The 19,195-nt window shown below is 37.6% G+C and overlaps 3 protein-coding genes across 3 annotated transcripts; 2 read left to right on the plus strand and 1 right to left on the minus strand.

Moving 5' to 3' along the window:
• The first annotated feature begins 238 nt into the window (after positions 1-238).
• Positions 239-6,054, plus strand: LOC128243915 (complement C1q-like protein 4). Its single transcript, XM_052961926.1, has 4 exons — positions 239-397; positions 3,110-3,202; positions 3,421-3,617; positions 5,223-6,054. The coding sequence occupies exons 1-4, from the start codon at positions 304-306 to the stop codon at positions 5,442-5,444; spliced, it is 606 nt and encodes a 201-aa protein (XP_052817886.1). The 5' UTR covers positions 239-303; the 3' UTR covers positions 5,445-6,054.
• A 3,978-nt stretch (positions 6,055-10,032) lies between these two features.
• Positions 10,033-13,552, minus strand: LOC128244004 (microfibril-associated glycoprotein 4-like). The gene is made up of 3 exons (XM_052962020.1): positions 13,298-13,552; positions 12,414-12,660; positions 10,033-10,970 (listed from the first exon to the last, which is right to left on the minus strand). Exons 1-3 carry the CDS (start codon positions 13,550-13,552, stop codon positions 10,537-10,539), a joined length of 936 nt encoding a protein of 311 aa, XP_052817980.1. The 3' UTR covers positions 10,033-10,536.
• Positions 13,553-13,990: 438 nt separating this feature from the next.
• LOC128244005 (uncharacterized) lies at positions 13,991-18,861 on the plus strand. Its single transcript, XM_052962021.1, has 3 exons — positions 13,991-14,116; positions 14,292-14,963; positions 18,730-18,861. The coding sequence occupies exons 1-3, from the start codon at positions 13,991-13,993 to the stop codon at positions 18,859-18,861; spliced, it is 930 nt and encodes a 309-aa protein (XP_052817981.1).
• The last annotated feature ends 334 nt before the right edge of the window (positions 18,862-19,195 follow it).

The following is a 19,195-nucleotide window of genomic DNA, read 5'->3' on the forward strand; positions in this document are numbered from 1 at the left end:
GACAAAACAAATAAAGAATACAAAATAGAATTATCAAGATATTTGAGCGTGCTATTTCCAACTTTATTAAATCGGAACACGGTCCATGTGTCAATGAAAAGTTTCAGAAAATTGATTTAGCAAAGAAGAATGAATATTTTGACACTGACCAAATAATATTATTAATTAGCCTTGTGCATATTAAGACGACAAATACATGCACATCAATACTTAAAGTGCATCCTAATGTCCTTACATCTTCCATCTCGGCCTATAAAAGATGGGCCGGCTTAGACAGTCTCACTGGATACTCGCTCTAGCACGATGCTCATGTATTTGACCTTGGTGTGTGTGGCGCTTGCAGCCGGCGCATGTGCGCGCAATGTGAATGAGTGGGATGTTCAGCCCAAACTAACAGGTAACGATTATTGTAACTTTCTATAGTGATATCTCTGTTAAATCAATCGCATGATATAGTTGTAAAAATTAACGTAAAGATAACACAAATATTAATCATTAGAACTTCAGACCGTATTGTAGGTTGTAACTATCAATGTTTATTTACCACGTGATAAATTGCGTCATAAATGCTACGTCGGAAGGCAATGTTTTACTTCGAATGAAAACTTTAAACAAAGATAACTTTCCTATTTCTTCACCATTTTAAATGAAATATAGCGCAGTATACGCCGCTTATGGAGCCCCGCATTCGGTATTTTACCAGAGTTTGATTGAGAGTGTAGTTTCTTAAAACACTTCGACAAACCTTTTCACAATACGGCCGTCTGACGGAACACTGTCAAAATAGTATTTTTGAAACTGGTTTGTCGAAGTGTTTGATAAAACTAATCACCTCATCAAACTCCGGTAATAAAACGAAGGCGTGACTCTTAAAGCGGCATAGACTGCCATATGAATGTTTCAATTAAAATGGTGATATAAAAGAAAAGTTATCTTTCAAATTGATTTAAATCTTCATTTTAAGCAAAATGTTGGCTTCTGTTGTAGCATATATGACGTAATTTATCACGTGGTATACACACACTAAACTATGCTGTGCGTGGTTATCATTGATAATGGATAAACAGGAGGAAGCCTATGTCTAGCTTGGCCATTTGACCAAACTCATATGCGCCCTTGCGAAATTCGAACCACGGCCAGTCTATTTTGAGAAACATAATTATGTGGTAACACTATTGCAATGAGTTTTTTTCTTACTTCATTCTTCATCACCTTAAGCTAAGTAGTTCGTGCACTCTTATTAGTTTGTTGGTATGCGTGACTGAGTCGAGTCTAGTATTAGACCGGAAATCCACAACTTAAAGTGACACTCTAATTCAAAATCAATAAGTACACATGTATAACAAACATAAATTTTAAGTGATAAAATTTGAGCTACTTTCTAAATAATGCGTTTATGTAACATATTTCAGTAGCGAATTTAGAGGGGGGCGCATCCGGCGCGCGCCCCCTCTAAAATCGTCAAAGTTTACTTTTTATGTCAATTAAGGAGATAAAAAATAATAAAATACGCCCATAATGCACCATTTCCAACTACAAATTGTTAATTTTTCTTGATTTCTTAACCCCCAATCCATATGCAAACAGTTTATGCCATACACTTTCGGTTCAGAGGGAGGGGTGCATGTCAAAAGGTTGCGCCCCTAAGCTACGCCCCCTCTAACGTTGATTCCTGGATCCGCCCCTGTATTTATACATAATACTGCAAAAAAGATTTTAACCGTGTATTTAATAGCTGAATACGCAAAAATGGTAAATGATTGGTGAGTGCTAAAAGATTTACTGCAATCGATTATCGTCCCATACAGTGTTTTCGGCACATTTCTTTCAATTTAAACTCGATATCCTTCATAAAACCATTGATTTCAACATGCATTCATCTGTTTCGGTATATTAAAACAGCAGTATTAATTGTTGTAAATCTTTTTTGGGAGTAAAAGTGCATCTTTAACTACATGAGTTAAGTGAAAGGTCGGTGATAGATCATTCATTACAACTGAAAAGAACGAACTTCATACGATCCTGAAACTGAATTCTTTGAATTTGTAATTAATAAACTACGTATTATCCTTTACGAAATTGATTTTTAAAAGGAGAGTATCTTCTTATGACGATAACGATACGCTCAAGCGACATTCAAGTGAACATGAATAAAGAACAAAACAAATATCCAAGTACTTGGGTGCCTTATCCTACAAAAGTACACCAAAAACATTACGTATGGTCACCATATTGTGTTTGCATTTATTTTTTAGCGATTGACCTTTTTTTGATAGTTGGTGCAATACGTTAGTATTGTGTTTGTTTGCTCCATACGGTCTGATTTTCATTTTTGCGTGTGCTTCAGGCTTCAAAATTTCTTTAGATTTGTTTATAGCTGCACTCTCACAGTTTGAACGTTTTGACAACTTGTTCATTGTTGGTCTCAGATCCGATATTCAGATTAAGTAGATCCAATAATTTAACCATGCGAGAAATTCTTATCTTGCCCACGGGCGAAGATGAAATGCCCGTATGGAACTCCTTTTTAATGGTCACCACATTGTAATTACCTCCCTTGTTGAAGGCTGTCGTCTGTAGCATCATGGAAATCTTGTTTTGTGGCATATTTAGAACGCTAATTAATTATTTCTCGCTTCAATGTCACCATAAAACAGTTTTCACGCACCTTTCAAGAAATAATGCTTCACTCTTCTTCGAACTATTTTAAGACCGATTTGACTATTAACATAATCTGAATCTCTGCGCGCATATCCATGACTACCACGAATTATGGCATATCCATACGCAATTATTTTCACAACGCACATAAAAATTCCAGCAAAAATACATTTTTACTTAATTTTGTTTAACTGAGGTGGGAGAAAAAGCATCTACCATAGCCGCTCGTGTAAGATAGGTTCATCCCGACCCTCGCGCAGGGTCGGTAAACCTCGTTTCCGCAAAACACCCTACGCTCGGGTCGAAATGAACCTATCTTTCACTCTCGGCCATGGAAGATACTTATTATCTTAGTTCAAAAATTGATGATTTATGCATTTTTCTTAAGTTATTAATAACAAACCAGCTTTACTTTGCGTTACTGTTTGCAACTGTTGTCTCATAACAGGTGAAGAGTTTTCAGTTCTTCAAGAAGAATTCAACGTATTGAAGGAACTCATTGAAACACAGGGGCAAGAAAGCAACGAGCTCAAAACGATCGGTAGGTGAAATTTATTTTTATATCGACATATTAAAGGTTCTTCTTAGGTACACTGAATAAAAAACAGTCGTTTTGGCTTTAAAAACCAAGTTACAAAGGTCATTTATGCCTTATTTTAGCTATAACCTGAGCTAGTGTTATTGAGCATCTACATTCTTAAAGGCTAATAAATTTTAGCACATTAAACATAACGTCCTTATAAGTGTCGTTATGTTCAGGCTTGACAGGTGGTCTCCAGCTTGGACCGATCGCCTTCAGTGCTAAGCTGGACCATACTGTCTCCCATATTGGCATCGGACAGAAGCTGATATTCAATGACGTGACGACTAACGCTGGAAGTGCTTACAACGTGCACGCTGGTGTATTCACTTGTCCGCGAGCTGGACTCTATCTATTTTCGTACTTTATTGGCAAGGTATTTCATTTCTTAGAAATATTCATTACTCACTGATTTAAGGGACTTTACATACGTAAATAGTACCACCAACACTACTTTAAAATTAGCGAAGTATGCTCATACGGTTTTTTTATATGTAAAACCTAACCATCGATGTATTGCTCGATGCGTGTTATGTATATCATGGATGTATACTGATGGTCCTAGTGCCTTTATGCATTTGTAATAAACTAAAAAAACTGGATACTAAAAATGAGAAAAACAACTTACTTATTGTAACTGATTCAAATAGATCATACTAAATAATACATTTGAGATAACAGTAATTACAGTAATATGCGCTAGCAAAAAGCCTTTTAGATAGTGCAAATGCGTTATTTTTACATGTAGCGGGCTATTCCAGGGTTAGACGCGAAAATGTACTTAGTCTCATTAGATAAAAAAAACCGCTTTCAATCCTTTCAATTGCCCTTGACATAAGGAATGCTTTGCCCCAAAGACCAATGAAGACCGTATGCTTTTAAAGGAACTAGTTCTTGTTTTATAATGTTAAACATTGATTCAGAACCTACAAAAGTTCAAATTAACTGTGACGTAAGTAACGCTATTGAAAATTGGATCAGTTTAGGCCTTTATGTACTTCATTCAGTTTAAAGCTGCACTCTCACAGATTGAACGTTTAGACAGACTTTTATATTTTTTTGTCTTGGAACTAGCCAATTTTTGCGAAAATCCATGGAAACTAGTTATATTAGACTGTTGACAAAAAATTAGATCGCAGATTTTTATATTTAAGTTCAAAAATTGATGTTTTATGCATTTTAGTAACGGTTTAAGCCATAAAACATTAATTTTCGAAAAGAAATATGAAAATCTACGATCTGATTTTTTGTCAGCAATCTTATATCAATGGTTTGCAAATATTTATGCAAAAAAAATGCTCTTTCAAAGACAAAAAATAAGTTGTAAAAATAGTATATCTGTGAGAGTGCAGCTTTAAATGAGTATCTGCCAATTGCTGTTTGGTTTTTGTTCATAATAGTAACTTAAATAACTCAATACCAACAACATTAAAAAAACACAAAAAAAATATTGCCAGCATGTGTGGACAAGCCCTTTAAAGCTGCACTCTCACAGATTTACCGTTTTTACAACTTTTTTTTATTTTTTTGTCTTGGAATGAGCAAATTTTTGCATAATATCTGCAAACCAGAAATAAAAGACTGCTGACAAAAGATCAGATCGCAGATTTATATATTTCCGTTCCAAAATTAATGTTTTGTGGCTTAAACCGTTACTTACGGTTTAAGAAAAATGCACAAATCATCAATTTTTGAACTTATATATAAAAATCTTCAACCTAGTGTTTGTCAGCAGTCTTATATCACTAGTGTACATGCATTTTCGCATAAATTGGCTCTTTCCAAGACAAAAAATAAAAAAGTTGTCAGAACGTTCAATCTGTGAGAGTGCAGCTTTAAGAATGCCAACATCTGTGGACGAGTCCCGTAAGCATATCGCAGCTTCGTTAGACAAGCAAACGAAAATGTATTTCAATATTTTGTGGTTTAACAAGACACATGTACAAGACCATGCTTGCATATTTTCTTTTTTTCACTATAGGGAACAACGGGCCAGGCATGGTTTAGACTGATGAAGAACGGAATTGTCATAAACGGTGCCGTCGCGGATTCTGTCAGTAAATATCACGATACCCAAGGCGGAAATGTTGCAGTTCTGGATCTGAAAATCGGGGATTCCGTCTATGTTGAGTCGTTTCATCAAAAGTCCGCCCAAGTCTACGGCGACAGTGGCTTCGTCACATTTTCGGGTGTTTTGTTATAGACATTCGTTATATGATTTATCACGATATAAAAGCATAGTCAACTTTTGAAAGTCTATCTTCATTGCATGTGTTTGTGTCATGACGTTTTATAATCGCCATTACCAATTTACAATATCAGACTCCTCTTCTCTTGTATCACGCTTCACGATATAAAGGTATAGTATACGTGTGAAAATATTCTCTCTTTATTATCTGTGTTTGTATGTATATTTGGTATGTACTTGAAAGAACGTTCCAGAGAAGCGACTCATAACGAGTAAATGATTTCGTCACACAAGAAAACAAATGAACGTAAAACATTGATAAATCAAGATAATGATGTCTGATCAGGAGTTTGTCAATTTTAAAAGTCTATCACAGTCTTTTTGTATTATGTAATTTCTTTTTCGAGTTTGTCTCAAAAACAGTTGCCGAATTAAAAACGAGTTTGTTCTCACACAAATCGGTTAAGCAGAACACCAGCAAATAAAAACTTTAATTGTTTTGAAAGACTCTTGGTTTTGTGGAACAAACTCATTTTTTGTGATCGCCTTTGCCATTTTATATTATAAAGCTGTCGTTCTGTTGTATGATGCTTCATGATATAAACGCATAATCTACGTGTCGAAATCTTTGTGTTGTTCAATGACCTTTCCATTAAACAGACTTATTATTAATTCATTAATTATTTTGTTAAACAATATACTAAATAGCGTGTCCTTTCTATTTTATATAAAACCTGGTCATGTTCAAGTGTTTTCTAAAATTTCAAGTTTAAGGGCACCATTTGTTCCCTCCACTTTAAGCAGTTCAAAAGGTATCTGTTTGTTATAAAAAAGAAAAGGCGATTTGAAACGTGGTTTTAATAACGAAGCCACCCAGCCGTTTTGACTAGATATAAACTGGTGCCCTTCTTAACAATTCGTAAAGGTAATCGTCATCCGGACAGCGCCGTAGCCACACTGAGTCACAACATGTAAGCTGCCTCGATTAAAATTGGAAGAGTAAAAACATAAAAAAGAAAATAAGTTGAATAAAAAGCAATGAAAAATAATAAAATCGACATCTGACCTCCAGAAATGACTACACTGTTTCATTTAATTATGCAACAATATTGTAACAATAGACACTGAGGCAAACCGAGACACCATCCCCTCTGTCATTTAGCACTGTCAGAACTCCGAACACAATGTTGGCAGAGCTGCTTTGTTCGCGCACTGAAGGTATTGTTCAAAATAATTCCGCATGCATTTTGTCCTAATCAGGTCAATAAAGTACGTTTGGGAAAACAGAATCAATAAATGGGTCGCTGAACACAGCTTATTCCGATAAATAAGCGAAAACTTACGTGTTCTTATGGCCAAATTTGAAGTTCTTATAAAACTTTCATCACGAGGAATTCCTCTTAGAGGGAGTTGATTAAAGGACTAACACCGTGAGGACAGCAATTTCAACTTCTTATGACTAGATAAGCACATATGATGAAAGTCGTGTTAAACATCTGAATAGTATGAAAAACTTACATGTATTGGTGACTTAATACGTATATATGATGTTTCAAAATCCCCACTGTTTAGCATCATTGCAGACGAAACGACTGAAGTGTTACAGAATATATGAGTGTTTGTGTAAGGTATAGTGTTGGTAAGGAAATCCGTGAATATGTCATTGGTTTTGTAGAACTGTCAGAAACTACTATCATTTAGCTTATTTAATGCCTACAACAATAGAACCTGGACCTAGTGGATATGGAAAGAGTTTAGCTGACCTTTCTCTTTACGCATTGTAAGAGCCATTGTGTTTACCGTAGTTGTTTAGTATCAAAATATATACAAAGCCAATCAAGTTTTATTTTTTAAAATGTTATACGTGCACAATACTTTTTATCTGTTCGAGATCATAAATACCATGTGCCTCTTATTTTACATTACTTGGGCATTCGTGACAAATTCATCTACAACAAAAGGATTATTATTGCCTGAATGTCGTATTTCTTAAAACCGTAGTTAATTCCTGATCCCTTTGGCGGGTCCTCTGTAAATGATGTAGCTGTTTCATTATAACATGCACATGTACTTGTAGAAACTGTGTAGGTGAACGAGCTGGCTATGAGGCCACAACACCAACTTGAACAACTGAGCACAGAATGTGCAGATGCTGTGTGTTGAGTGGTTACGTCAACTGGGCGTGTTACCACAACCGTGGTTTCCAAATCGCAGGAATTTTCTTTCATAATCCAATTGTTCCCAAATATTGTCTGAATAATAACGATGATAATTGAGATTGACGGGAGAAAATGCATTCTTCAAGATCTAATAAAGCTGACGAAGGTTTATTGGAAACTTTGTTTTCGAGAACTAATTCTTATTGATTTTAAAGTAACAAGAGAAAATGCACGAAACCCAACTACACAGAGAACGATCTGCTATCACTTGCACAGATTAATGAATGTGGACTGATAATGAGGAAATCGCTGCCTTTTCAAATTTTTAATAGTTCAAAAGGTAAGGTAAGTCTCATAATAGTGCGATGCTTTTGTTTAATTATTGAATAAAACTTCCCGGACATATGTCATTCATCAAACAATGATCGGTAAATTAGTTATAGCGCCGCGCCATAATGGGCATGCTGTTCGTCAATAAATGAACGTTTATGGCTATTAAATCAAACTGATAATTTTGACTGCCTCAGACAAACAACATCGGAAAACCGAGGCTTCTATTCGCGTCATGGTATTTAAATCGAAATCTGGAAATCATCTTTTCGAATACAATCTACCTGAAACTGGCACCGAAGCATTTACCAATGCCGTTATTGTGATAAAAGTATGTGTGGTCTTGTTGTGTTGTGTTTATTTGGTCTTGATCAGTGTACTTTTTTAAACAAGATCTGGCATGGTGGAATTATAGGCTTCTGAAATGAATTGTACCAATATTGTACATTGGTTAACCTTACTTCCATCTGCATGTGAAATCCAGGACTGTCTTCACACACGTAGCTACACGGTTTTGTGCGAGCATGGCTATGGCCGCGTCACACGCGTTTGTGCAGCGTGTCAAATGCTATGATTGCACGACTAAGGCAGGAGCGAGCGTATAACATATGATATTTATCTGATGATAGTTCTAAACAAACGCTTTTTACAGGGCCTTCTTCTTCTTACCAAGCATTTGTTGCTAAAAACTCCCTCTCTCTCCCCCCCCCCCACAAAAAAAAAAAAAAAAAAACAAAAACAAAAAAACAACAACAACAACAACAACATGAATCTGTTACTCGTAGTATATTTTACAATATATCTTCAGATAATTAATGTGCACATGGTGCTCGGTGATGCTTGATCAGTCTGTCAAATTCCTTTGCACACAATACTTCCATATAGGTACTAATCCAGCGGACATTTCATGCGATCTGTAAACCGAATCATAAAGCATTCATTTCGTCCTAATTATCAGTATCTCTGCTACGTTGTAATAGGTGTGAACTCACATAATTTGTCAAATACTGGTGATTCATATAATTGTATTTACTTTTTTACACATTTACACGTATTTGAAACCCCCTTGACTCTATTATATAGGCTCTTCCTTTCCACCCGTTAACCAAATTGCTTTCAAAACACAAATGGTATCCTACCCTTGGATAATTCGGCTTATTGCAACAAAATCAATTTTCACAAACATTTTCAATATCGGAAGCATCCTTTTCTGATAAAAAGATTACTGTTTACATTGGATTTCTGCTAATGTGATCGCTTGCGTATTTTGAAAGCATGTGAAAGTCAAAGTACTGAAAGTACTGCTAGAAGGCATTAAATACATATACAATATAATGTTCACAGGTGAGTTAATAAAAAAATTGGGTAATACCGAAAAAACATATACATCAACAGCATTAGTTTAGAAGAACAACATATTTCATAATGCTATCTATTAGTTAAATTAAAATGTCATTTATCTGTATTATCGCTGACAGGTGGCAATGCAAATTACACGCATACATACATACAATAGTTGCTCGAGGTTGATAATTATATTACCATAAAAAGGTAGCTCCCTAAAGCACAACCTATGTACAACGTTCTATAGGTAGCTAAGTCACTTAATTTTACTGTTGTAATAATCTTATTTGAATCAGGTTGGGTAAGATAAACCGTTCAGGTAACATACTACAGAGAAACGTGCAAACGGTAAATATTCCGGCAGAAAGTATGTATAAAAGTTATATTTAATACATACTTATAGATTTTAGCAATAACATGTACTTTTAAAGCGTATATTTACCCAGGTAAGAGTTACTTCATCAAGTGTTTCGCATAGACTATTATTGCAACTTCCACTCTCAGATAATATCCTTCCGAAAACGAATTTCAAACATTTATTTGTACTTTTTGGAGTAAATAAAGGGTTATAAAGCGGTGGGCATGCACAATGACATTCTGCATCCGGTTGATTGAATTGCTTTGTTAAGCAAACATTTTTAACTTAAAATCCATTAAATAGCTTACTTCAGAAATGATAAGTGTTCATTATTTATTTAATTAAGCATATCGTGGTCATGTAATGTGTGTTGTTAGCCTCGTAGATAGGATTGTATTAGTATTAAGATTCATTCGTTCCGACATTTTATTTCCATAAAAATAAAAGATTCGCCATTATTCCTAACAATATTTGAAAACATTCGGATGGCAAAGAAATACATGCAATCTTGAAAGAACAGTTGTAGTTAAACACCAACAGGACGTCAGCAACGTATACTCAACAAATGTAATTTCTGACACACAAAAGACACATCTGAGACACACGATTTTCAGTGCATTTTTATATTTGAGTCATGAATATGGTCTTAACATAACTAACCTTTAAAATACGGGTGGAAACACACGCTATGAGTTAAACACGTAAAGTGTGCGAATATGTATGAAAGGGTGTGTTCACTTTTATATTAACACAACAAGATTTAATATACGTTTTTTTTAAATATTGTCTAAGCTAAAAATGTTCCACTACGTGTAGACGCCAAAACCTAACGGTTTTCGATTGATGATTCTTGGCAATGCATTGTTTATTATTGTGTCACATTTTCATTTTAATATTGCGTGTGACGCAAGTATAGTTAGTTTCTTTTGATTTTGTATATGTATATCTTGGGTGAATAGTTATGTCCCCAGCATTCGTACCAAGACATTCCGTCACCATACAGATCAGTGACACCACCTAGATACAGTCCGTTTGGATTAGCGCTATGACATATGTTATGCCAATACCCTCCGGGGTTCTCTACGGCACAATTGCCAGCGTGCAAGTCATTGTCGTTATCGAAAGTACTGAATTGCATCCCGTTGTGATAGGCCATGCTGTCACCGCAGTCTCCAGTGAAGCCATCAATCTCAAGCCGATAGTTGGTAGAGGCATCGTTGACTACAAACTTGCTGTAGATTGCATTCATGGAAGTCGGGGAGACATCGCCAAATGTTTCAACATAGACCCTCACCGAAGTATTGAAAAGTGTAAGCAAGTGTATGCTTTCGAGACCAAGCCAGTACTCGCCTGTAATTGAAGTGATAAAAATGATTTAATTACATATATTCAGATCTCGTCTTTTGAAGGAAATATTTGGAACATGTATAAAAAAATATCGAACATAACGGTACACGTGTTTTAAAGGAAACTACAGCGAAACATTGAAAACATATGCGCACTACATATTCATGTATGAAGTTATAATGTCATTGCCGTGAATAAAGGTGAAATCAGTTTCCGCCCCTTAAGCTGTACTTTTAATTTGATTAACAATAAATAAGATTGATTTAACAAGTTCCAATGTGAAGTACAATTATGTGTCATGATCGTATCATATGAATACCGCAATACCACTGAGGAATACAATCGCGTTAATTTTACAGATTTCAATGGCAGATGTAGAACTTGGCGTTTATTTGGACATGCGACCGATTCTCTTTATCACTAAGGAATACAATCGGGTACACATTACGGATTTCAATGGCAGATCTAGAACCTGGCGTTTGGTCATGCGCCAACTTCTCCGCAACCTAATTGTATATTACTAGTATTCAAATGTATGCAGCGGTCTAAATTGGCTAAATATTGTCATGAATGGTACACTTTTGTGTATTGTATCTATATTTAATTCGATATAGGTGTATTCGCAAAATAATTGCTTTTCGAGAACGAAACATTTTGTTCGAAACCTTTTCCCTTTCATGGTTCTTGAGAAGTTTTTACGCTGAAGGGTATCGATCGATGATGACCTCAAATTAATAAAAATATGAAAAATATATTCGTCGTTATAACAGTCATTGTTGTTGCTGTTGCTTGTGGTAGTGTTGTTGTTAAGCGAATCTTGATTGCGCAAGAAAGAAACATTGAGCAAACTTTAAATGTCAATTTTCGTTGTCTTTCTAGCGTGACCTGAATCCTAGACTCCTCTTCATCAGGACGTTGAATGATTTATTATTGTTTATACTTAGAGAATAATTGTTTTATCTAGTGTAAGCTCATATTATATTTCATGAGGTGAGCAACACAAGCTATGGTTCACAAGAGGCGAAGCCAAGAATAAACTTTTTACGTTTGGTTTTCACGAGGTGAAAGATATTGCGATATTACAATGAAGCAAACATTTCACTTTTTAATATATGCAGGAAGACAAATTGACAGTTAATTGTTCCTGTTTTTAACCGCGCCAAATTTGAATCAGACAAGACGCAATTCACCGTGGTTCTTAGCCCTGAAGGCGCTAATATTTTATTGAGCTCGGGCTAAAAAGTCGAAACGGTGGAAAATACCATTATATTATTTTAATGTTTGAAACCTCTATAAACCACCGGAAAGCATAACATGTATATATTTACTTACTTTATATTTGCTTTATTTACCAAATACTGCTTACGAAGAAGGCTGTGTAAAAACTTGCTTAAGCTTAGAATATAGTACCTTACATGCATAGAATGGACAAGATTAAAAGATGACCTGTTCGGTTTCCAAATCCTTCGACATATTTGTCCCAACCACGGTTAAAGTTTTCAGACCCGTCCTGCCGCCTGGAGATGACCGTCCATCCCCCTTGTTCCATATCGCACCAGACGTCCGTTGTATCCCCTCCCGATGGCCGTATCGTGTAGACACCGTCTGTCAAAAAACCTTCCTCAAACAATTCTTGACAGTCCTGTCGCTCAGGCGTCACGTGATGTCGCAGATATCCGCCGTCTTTGGAGGTCTACAATAAAGTCACTGAATATAGAATAACAACGTACTCTGAACAATAAGTGAAATTGAATGTGAATCAAGTAGTGTTATGTCATTGCTAACGGCGTTGACAAGGTTGCCACTTAATTGTTCATATGTTACTCATTTCCTTGATGTTGAGGAAGTGATAGAGCTGTCACCCCTTTATTGCTACTGTATTGTCCCTACTTTTGATGTATAGAAAGTGATAGAGAAGTCACCCATCTCTCGCTCATTTGTTGTCCCTACCATTGATTGACATAAATAAGGGCATACACTACTGTACATAAAATAAAAGAGTCGTTTAAATATCATTTATGTATATATATCTATTGAATGCTACGGTTACCGTCATTTGAAGGAATATACCACTTTTCATTGTATTCCAAAATTATAGTCCTGCGAAAAAATATTTTGATTATAAAAGTATCAGTTTCAAAATAAAAGCTTTACTGGAGTTGAATTATACATTTACTATATGATGATACAAAAACTAACTGTATAATAATTAGAAAAAATATGTTTGACTTTTTCTGTTTAGGATCTAATATACAATAATATTGCGTTTCTTATATTATATCTCCCAGCATCAGTGTCAAAGCCATCTAGATTAAAGACATACTTATTACCTGAATGCCGTTTTCCTTATAACCGTAGTAAATTCCTGATCCCTTTGACGGGTCCTCTGTCAATGATGTAGCTGTTTCATTATGACATTCACAGGTACTTGTAGAAACTGTGTAGGTGAACGAGCTGGCTATAAGGCCACAACACAAACTAGAACAACTCAGCAAAGAAGGCGCAGTTGTTGTGTGTTTAGTGGTTACGTCAACTGGACGTGTTACCACAACTGTGGTTTCCAAATCGCAGAAATTCTCTTTCATAATCCAATTGTTACCAGATATTGTCTGAATAATGACAAGGATAAATGAGATTGATTGGAGAAAATGCATTGTTCAAGATTTAATAATACTGACAAACATATTTTGCAAACATTTTAACTTAATTTTTAAATAACAAGGAAAATTCACAAATACGAACTACACCGAGTGCGACTTGCTTTCATTATGTACACATTTAAATTAATGTGGAAGAAATCGGTGGCTATCCAATAGTTCGAAAGGTGAGGATGGTCTCAACATGATGAGATGGTTTTGTAAAAACACGGAATACATCTCTCTGGACATATATAATTCATGCTATTAAACAATGATTGGAATAATATTAACAGCGATGTGTTACTTGGATGATGAATTAACAGAACGCACGTAGTCATTTCACCATTAATTGACCATTTAAGGGACTATTATCCGGTCAGCGGAATGGCTAGCGCTTCTCACCAAGGCGACCGGGCCGGGTCGATTCCCGGTCTGGGCGCATGTGAGTTTGGAGCAAGCCGGACAAACGGGTTTTCTCTAGTTACTCCGGCTTCCTCCACAAAAGCTACCGTACTGGTTTAACTACATATACGTAATTAGGATAAACGCTGTGTCGTACGTGCTTGACTATGACTACGTACCACCACCGGTACACGCTGTGTCGTACGTGCTTGACTATGACTACGTACCACCACCGGTACACGCTGTTTCGTACGTGCTTGACTATGTCTACGTACCACCACAGGTACACGCTGTGTCGTACGTGCTTGACTATGACTACGTACCACCACCGGTGCACGCTGTGTCGTACGTGCTTGACTATGACTACGTACCACCACCGGTGCACGCTGTGTCGTACGTGCTTGACTATGTCTACGTACCACCACAGGTACACGCTGTGTCGTACGTGCTTGACTATGTTTACGTACCACCACAGGTACACGCTGTGTCGTACGTACTTGACTATGACTACGTACCACCACAGGTACACGCTGTGTCGTACGTGCTTGACTATGTCTACGTACCACCACAGGTACACGCTGTGTCGTACGTACTTGACTATGTCTACGTACCACCACAGGTACACGCTGTGTCGTACGTGCTTGACTATGTCTACGTACCACCACAGGTACAGGCTGTGTCGTACGTGCTTGACTATGACTACGTACCACCACCGGTACACGCTGTGTCGTATGTGCTTGACTATGTTTACGTACCACCACCGATACACGCTGTGTCGTACGTGCTTGACTATGTCTACGTACCACCACAGGTACACGCTGAGTCATACGTGCTTGACTATGACTACGTACCACCGCCGGTGCACGCTGTGTCCTACGTGCTTGACTATGACTACGTACCACCACCGGTACACGCTGTGTCGTACGTGCTTGACTATGTTTACGTACCACCACAGGTACACGCTGTGTCGTACGTACTTGACTTTAATGGCCGCTTTTTAAGCGTACTTTCGTGGTGAACCGAATATTCAAGACTGTGATGTGAACTCATGAAATGTGGTATTCATTCGAATTGGTATACCATGTGCATAACTGTTGTCGCTTCCCAAGCGTAGGTAAGCTGTGTGTCGTACATGCTTGACTATGGCTGCTTTACAAGCGTACGTGCATAATGTGTCGTTCGTGTATGGTTACGGTCATGCAGCTTCAAACGCGAATGTACACTTGTACGCTTATAAATATTTCCGCTCACACGCGTAAATTTCTGCCAATCATCAATTCTGACGGACTGAACCCATAGTGCAATGGCGTTGCACCATTTGACAACAGTGTCAGATTCGGGTCGTCGTTTTTTCAGAAACTCTTCAGAAGTTCTAACAAACCTTTCCACAAGATCACTACTTTGAGGCATTTTCGGAATTGAAGTTTGATGTACACATCCAAACTCTCGTGCAAACTTCTTAAAGGTCGTTGCGTTGTTTCAAGGCCCATTGTCACTAAATACAAATTCCGGTCATCCGTGTCGCGCAAAAATGGACTTCATGTGGTGTACCACGCACACTGTTGTATATTTGCTGCCACGTTAAAGTACGTTATGGGGAAACGCCAGCGAATCTTGAACGTGTCCTAAATTTAAATTTTCCAGTTCATGTTTTGTCATGTCTGATCACGGTTTGGTCACGTTGGTCTACGTCTGCTCAAGTTGTCGCCACGTTTCCCGACGTAGCTAAATATGGCGGCCAAAACGTGACTGGGGCATTAGGATGTCGTGGCCACGACTTACTATATAAAATGGACTGCATGTGGTTTACCAAGCATACTGTTGTATATTTGCAAGTTTGGCTAGCTCAATTTAGCTCCATGAATAATCCCCTATAAGCAAATATTTGTTACCTTTAAGTTTAAAAATAAATAAGTTGCTAAGCGTTGCCAGGATGTTCAATTGCTCCAAACAGGTTGTTTTGCCCATTCCCTTTGCATTCGAAATTCCCTGGTGAGCTTCACCATTAATTATATCAATCACTTCTGACTGTAATGTGTTACTTCTACTGGTATGACTAGTCGCTTTCCTTTAAAAAATGACCTCCTCGAACAGTTCACTCCTATTACACCAATACGGTTCCATGTATTTATGAAGTGCTGTTTTATATGGCCTTCCTTGTTTATAATACAGCAAAAACTGTGTCGTATATATTTGCTTGTTCGAAAGGGGACATATTTTTTCTAGTCGATAAGCGGTTGCTGGAATGCCATTGCCATTCATTTGAACATGTGGATCAATCGCGGACTGCAGACTTTCGGATAATAAATCAACGTACATGCCCTTGCTATACAGTCGGTTGTAACCGTTTACATCCGCTTAGGTAAACACTGCTCTAGGTGTTACGCATACGGCGCATGCGATACCTCTTTCGTACTTCAAAAAGTAACTGAATGTTTGAGATCCATTTCTATGACAAACGTGGATCCTATTTCGAAGTTTTGAAACTTTTCGCAATCCCGAGTAAATGCAAGGCATTCTTTCTCGATTTGAGCATTCATTTGTTCTGCTTTAGTAAGAAGAAGAAAATTAAAATATGAACTTCCCTACTTTTTGTCTAATAACACCCTATGTAATAAAGTGGTTTCAATTGGGACCATTGTTCCCTTATGCGTATCATGCTAGGCCAAAACCTTGGGGGAATTAAAATTTACTATCAATTACTGGAAGGAAGATTCTTGACATTAAACGGTCTCGCAAAGGTACTTAGGCATTTTTTCAAAGTTTTGCGTGAACTTTGTTAATTGATTGCACATTCCAAGATATCTCAGATATCTGAAATATTTTGCGGTATTGGTATGTCAATTATTTGCACTCACCTTGGCTGGATACTTACTAATTAACTAATGTATGGAAAATAATACTAACTGATAACAAAATTGTAACCGTGTATTTAATAGCTGAAAACGCACAAATATTAAATGATTGGTGAGTGCTAAAAGATTTACGGTGGTAAACTATCATCTCATAAGGTAGAAATACCGTGGTTTGGCACCTTTCTTTCGAAATAAACACATTTGCCTTCATAACAATCATTGCCATTTTAATCTTTTTTGATAGCTATATTTTTTACAGTGAATACAACGTTTATTTCATATGCAGTATATCATGGTCGGTAGAAAAACGGTAATTGATTCCGTTATACTAATACTTATGTGAAATTTACTTTAATAATTTGCACTAACAAACATTTTAGTCGTACGAGAATGTTTGTCAAACGATTTCATGGATCAAAATATATAAAAACACGGTAAAATGTTTACAATATAATATATTATTTATAAGTAATTTGCACATCAAAAATAGATTATGAATTCCAAGGTTAAACTAACACTGTGACAGATCACAGAGTCAGACCATGCGGTCCTGCCATGCCACACTACCTGCTGGTGGGACATAGTTGAGGCGTCGCCACTTGGCCGCATTGTTGTTTACGTATCCTCCCAACACTTATTGTATCTCGTCCACGTTCGCCCATTGTCGCCACGTAGGCGAGATGACCTGTTGATTGTTGTCCTCCTTGTTAAGCAGGCCATAATGCTAGTGTGCGTAGCGGATACTCAAGATGGTGTGCATGCAAATGCAGCTCGGATTCTGCTTCATTGTGGTGAGTAGGTGCCGAAGCGGATAGCCAGTATACCAAATGTACCACTATCCTAGCTCATGACAGTCGATTCTCTATTCATGTTCCATGTGCCACCTTGAGAAAGGTTTCTTTACTCAGGTTTTAAGAACGATTACTTTGTCTGTAATAATTTAATAGTGATGTCCCAGTCATAATGTGGTTGAGGCCAGCCGGTGCGGTCGGTGACGATGTTGTATCTGAGCTCATAGTCATTCCAGTTCTGCGCATCTTAACAGCAGCCAGAGGAGCCGTGTTAACTCACTGGAACTTATAATGGTTAGCGTCTAACCGAGCCAAAGTGAAGATGGATAGGTAACCCTTGTACCTTAAGTGCATGGATTTGCCCTTTGGTTTTGTTATGTTCACGTGCTTCCCGTCCTGTGTGCCGAGAGCATGTGGGAACTGCCACCTGGTGTTTTGGCGTTCTGCTGCACCTCGCCACTGGTCTGAGCTAATTCAGATGCGGATGACTTCTTCAGAGTACTCTGCTACGATGACCACGCAGACTTCTTTGACCATATCAGATATAGTGTTGTGGGCTACTCTGGGCTACTCCGAATAAATAGATTAGCGAGTGGTCGCTGTATTCAGTGACAAGGTGACAAGAGTGACCACAACTTTCAGACCAGTTCACAGCATCCATCATCAGCACTTTCATGGGTAGGTAATACTTACGGATTTCCTTGTGTGGCCGGAGTCAGTCGCCGAATTAATCCGCGGGGCCCGCTCACCTCTTCCATTTCTATCCTCATTCAATTTTTTGCGTACTTTCGTGGCGAACCGATGTCTTTTTCCATGGCTAGGAGTACAGCATTCGCCAGTTGAATATCCATGCTAGAGGTTCAGCACTTAGGCCTAGCAAGAACACAAATTATTTGGTGTCATAGAAGGGTATATAGGGGGTATCTGGCAGTAGAGTGTATCACTTATAGCGTACCACAACGTATCAAAACGTACCAAAATATTGCAGAAACGTAGCACGACGTTCAACAACGTAGAACACCGTAGCATCATGCAGCTCATAATGTTGTACAACGTGTTTTAATGTGTTTCATAGCGGACACAGCGTGAAAACGCGGCACGATGTGCGAGACCAAAACGGAGCATAGCGCAGCACAACGTGTCAACAAACGCAACAGGACGCATCAACCGGCGGGACGCGCAAAGTTCACCTTCTAATACGTTTTAGCTACGTTATTCTACGTTGTACTAGGTTCTCGCCACACTGTTGCCACGTTGAAGTACGTTATGGGGAAACGCCAGCGAATCATGAACGTGTCCTAAATTTAAATTTTCCAGTTCATGTTTTGTCATGTCTGATCACGGTTTGGTCACGTTGGTCTACGTCTGCTCAAGTTGTCGTCACTTTTCCCGACGTAGCTAAATATGGCGGCCAAAACGTGACTGGGGCATTAGTATGTCGTGGCCACAACTTACTATATACCTTGTTCCCGCGAATTATTGTCCACGATTAAGTTATCACGTGTAATTCTTTGCTAATTTCAATAGTTTCTGGGGGGGGG

Source organism: Mya arenaria, chromosome 8, assembly GCF_026914265.1.
Source record: "Mya arenaria isolate MELC-2E11 chromosome 8, ASM2691426v1".
Lineage (NCBI taxonomy): Eukaryota > Metazoa > Mollusca > Bivalvia > Myida > Myidae > Mya > Mya arenaria.

Bases quoted from the DNA above. Each gene is read 5' to 3' on its own strand.
- LOC128244005 (XM_052962021.1), top strand. From the start codon at position 13,991: ATGGCTAGCGCTTCTCACCAAGGCGACCGGGCCGGGTCGATTCCCGGT. The intron at 14,117-14,291 runs GTACTGGTTTAA...GTACCACCACAG, and splicing joins CTTCCTCCACAAAAGCTACC to GTACACGCTGTGTCGTACGT. The intron at 14,964-18,729 runs GTACACGCTGTG...TGTGTTTCATAG, and splicing joins ATGTTTACGTACCACCACAG to CGGACACAGCGTGAAAACGC.
- LOC128243915 (XM_052961926.1), top strand. From the start codon at position 304: ATGCTCATGTATTTGACCTTGGTGTGTGTGGCGCTTGCAGCCGGCGCA. The intron at 3,203-3,420 runs GTAGGTGAAATT...CGTTATGTTCAG, and splicing joins CAACGAGCTCAAAACGATCG to GCTTGACAGGTGGTCTCCAG. The intron at 3,618-5,222 runs GTATTTCATTTC...TTTTCACTATAG, and splicing joins TTTCGTACTTTATTGGCAAG to GGAACAACGGGCCAGGCATG.
- LOC128244004 (XM_052962020.1), bottom strand. From the start codon at position 13,552: ATGAAAGAGAATTTCTGCGATTTGGAAACCACAGTTGTGGTAACACGT. The intron at 12,661-13,297 runs GTAATAAGTATG...ACTTTATTGTAG, and splicing joins ATAAGGAAAACGGCATTCAG to ACCTCCAAAGACGGCGGATA. The intron at 10,971-12,413 runs GTCATCTTTTAA...CTTCAATTACAG, and splicing joins AGGATTTGGAAACCGAACAG to GCGAGTACTGGCTTGGTCTC.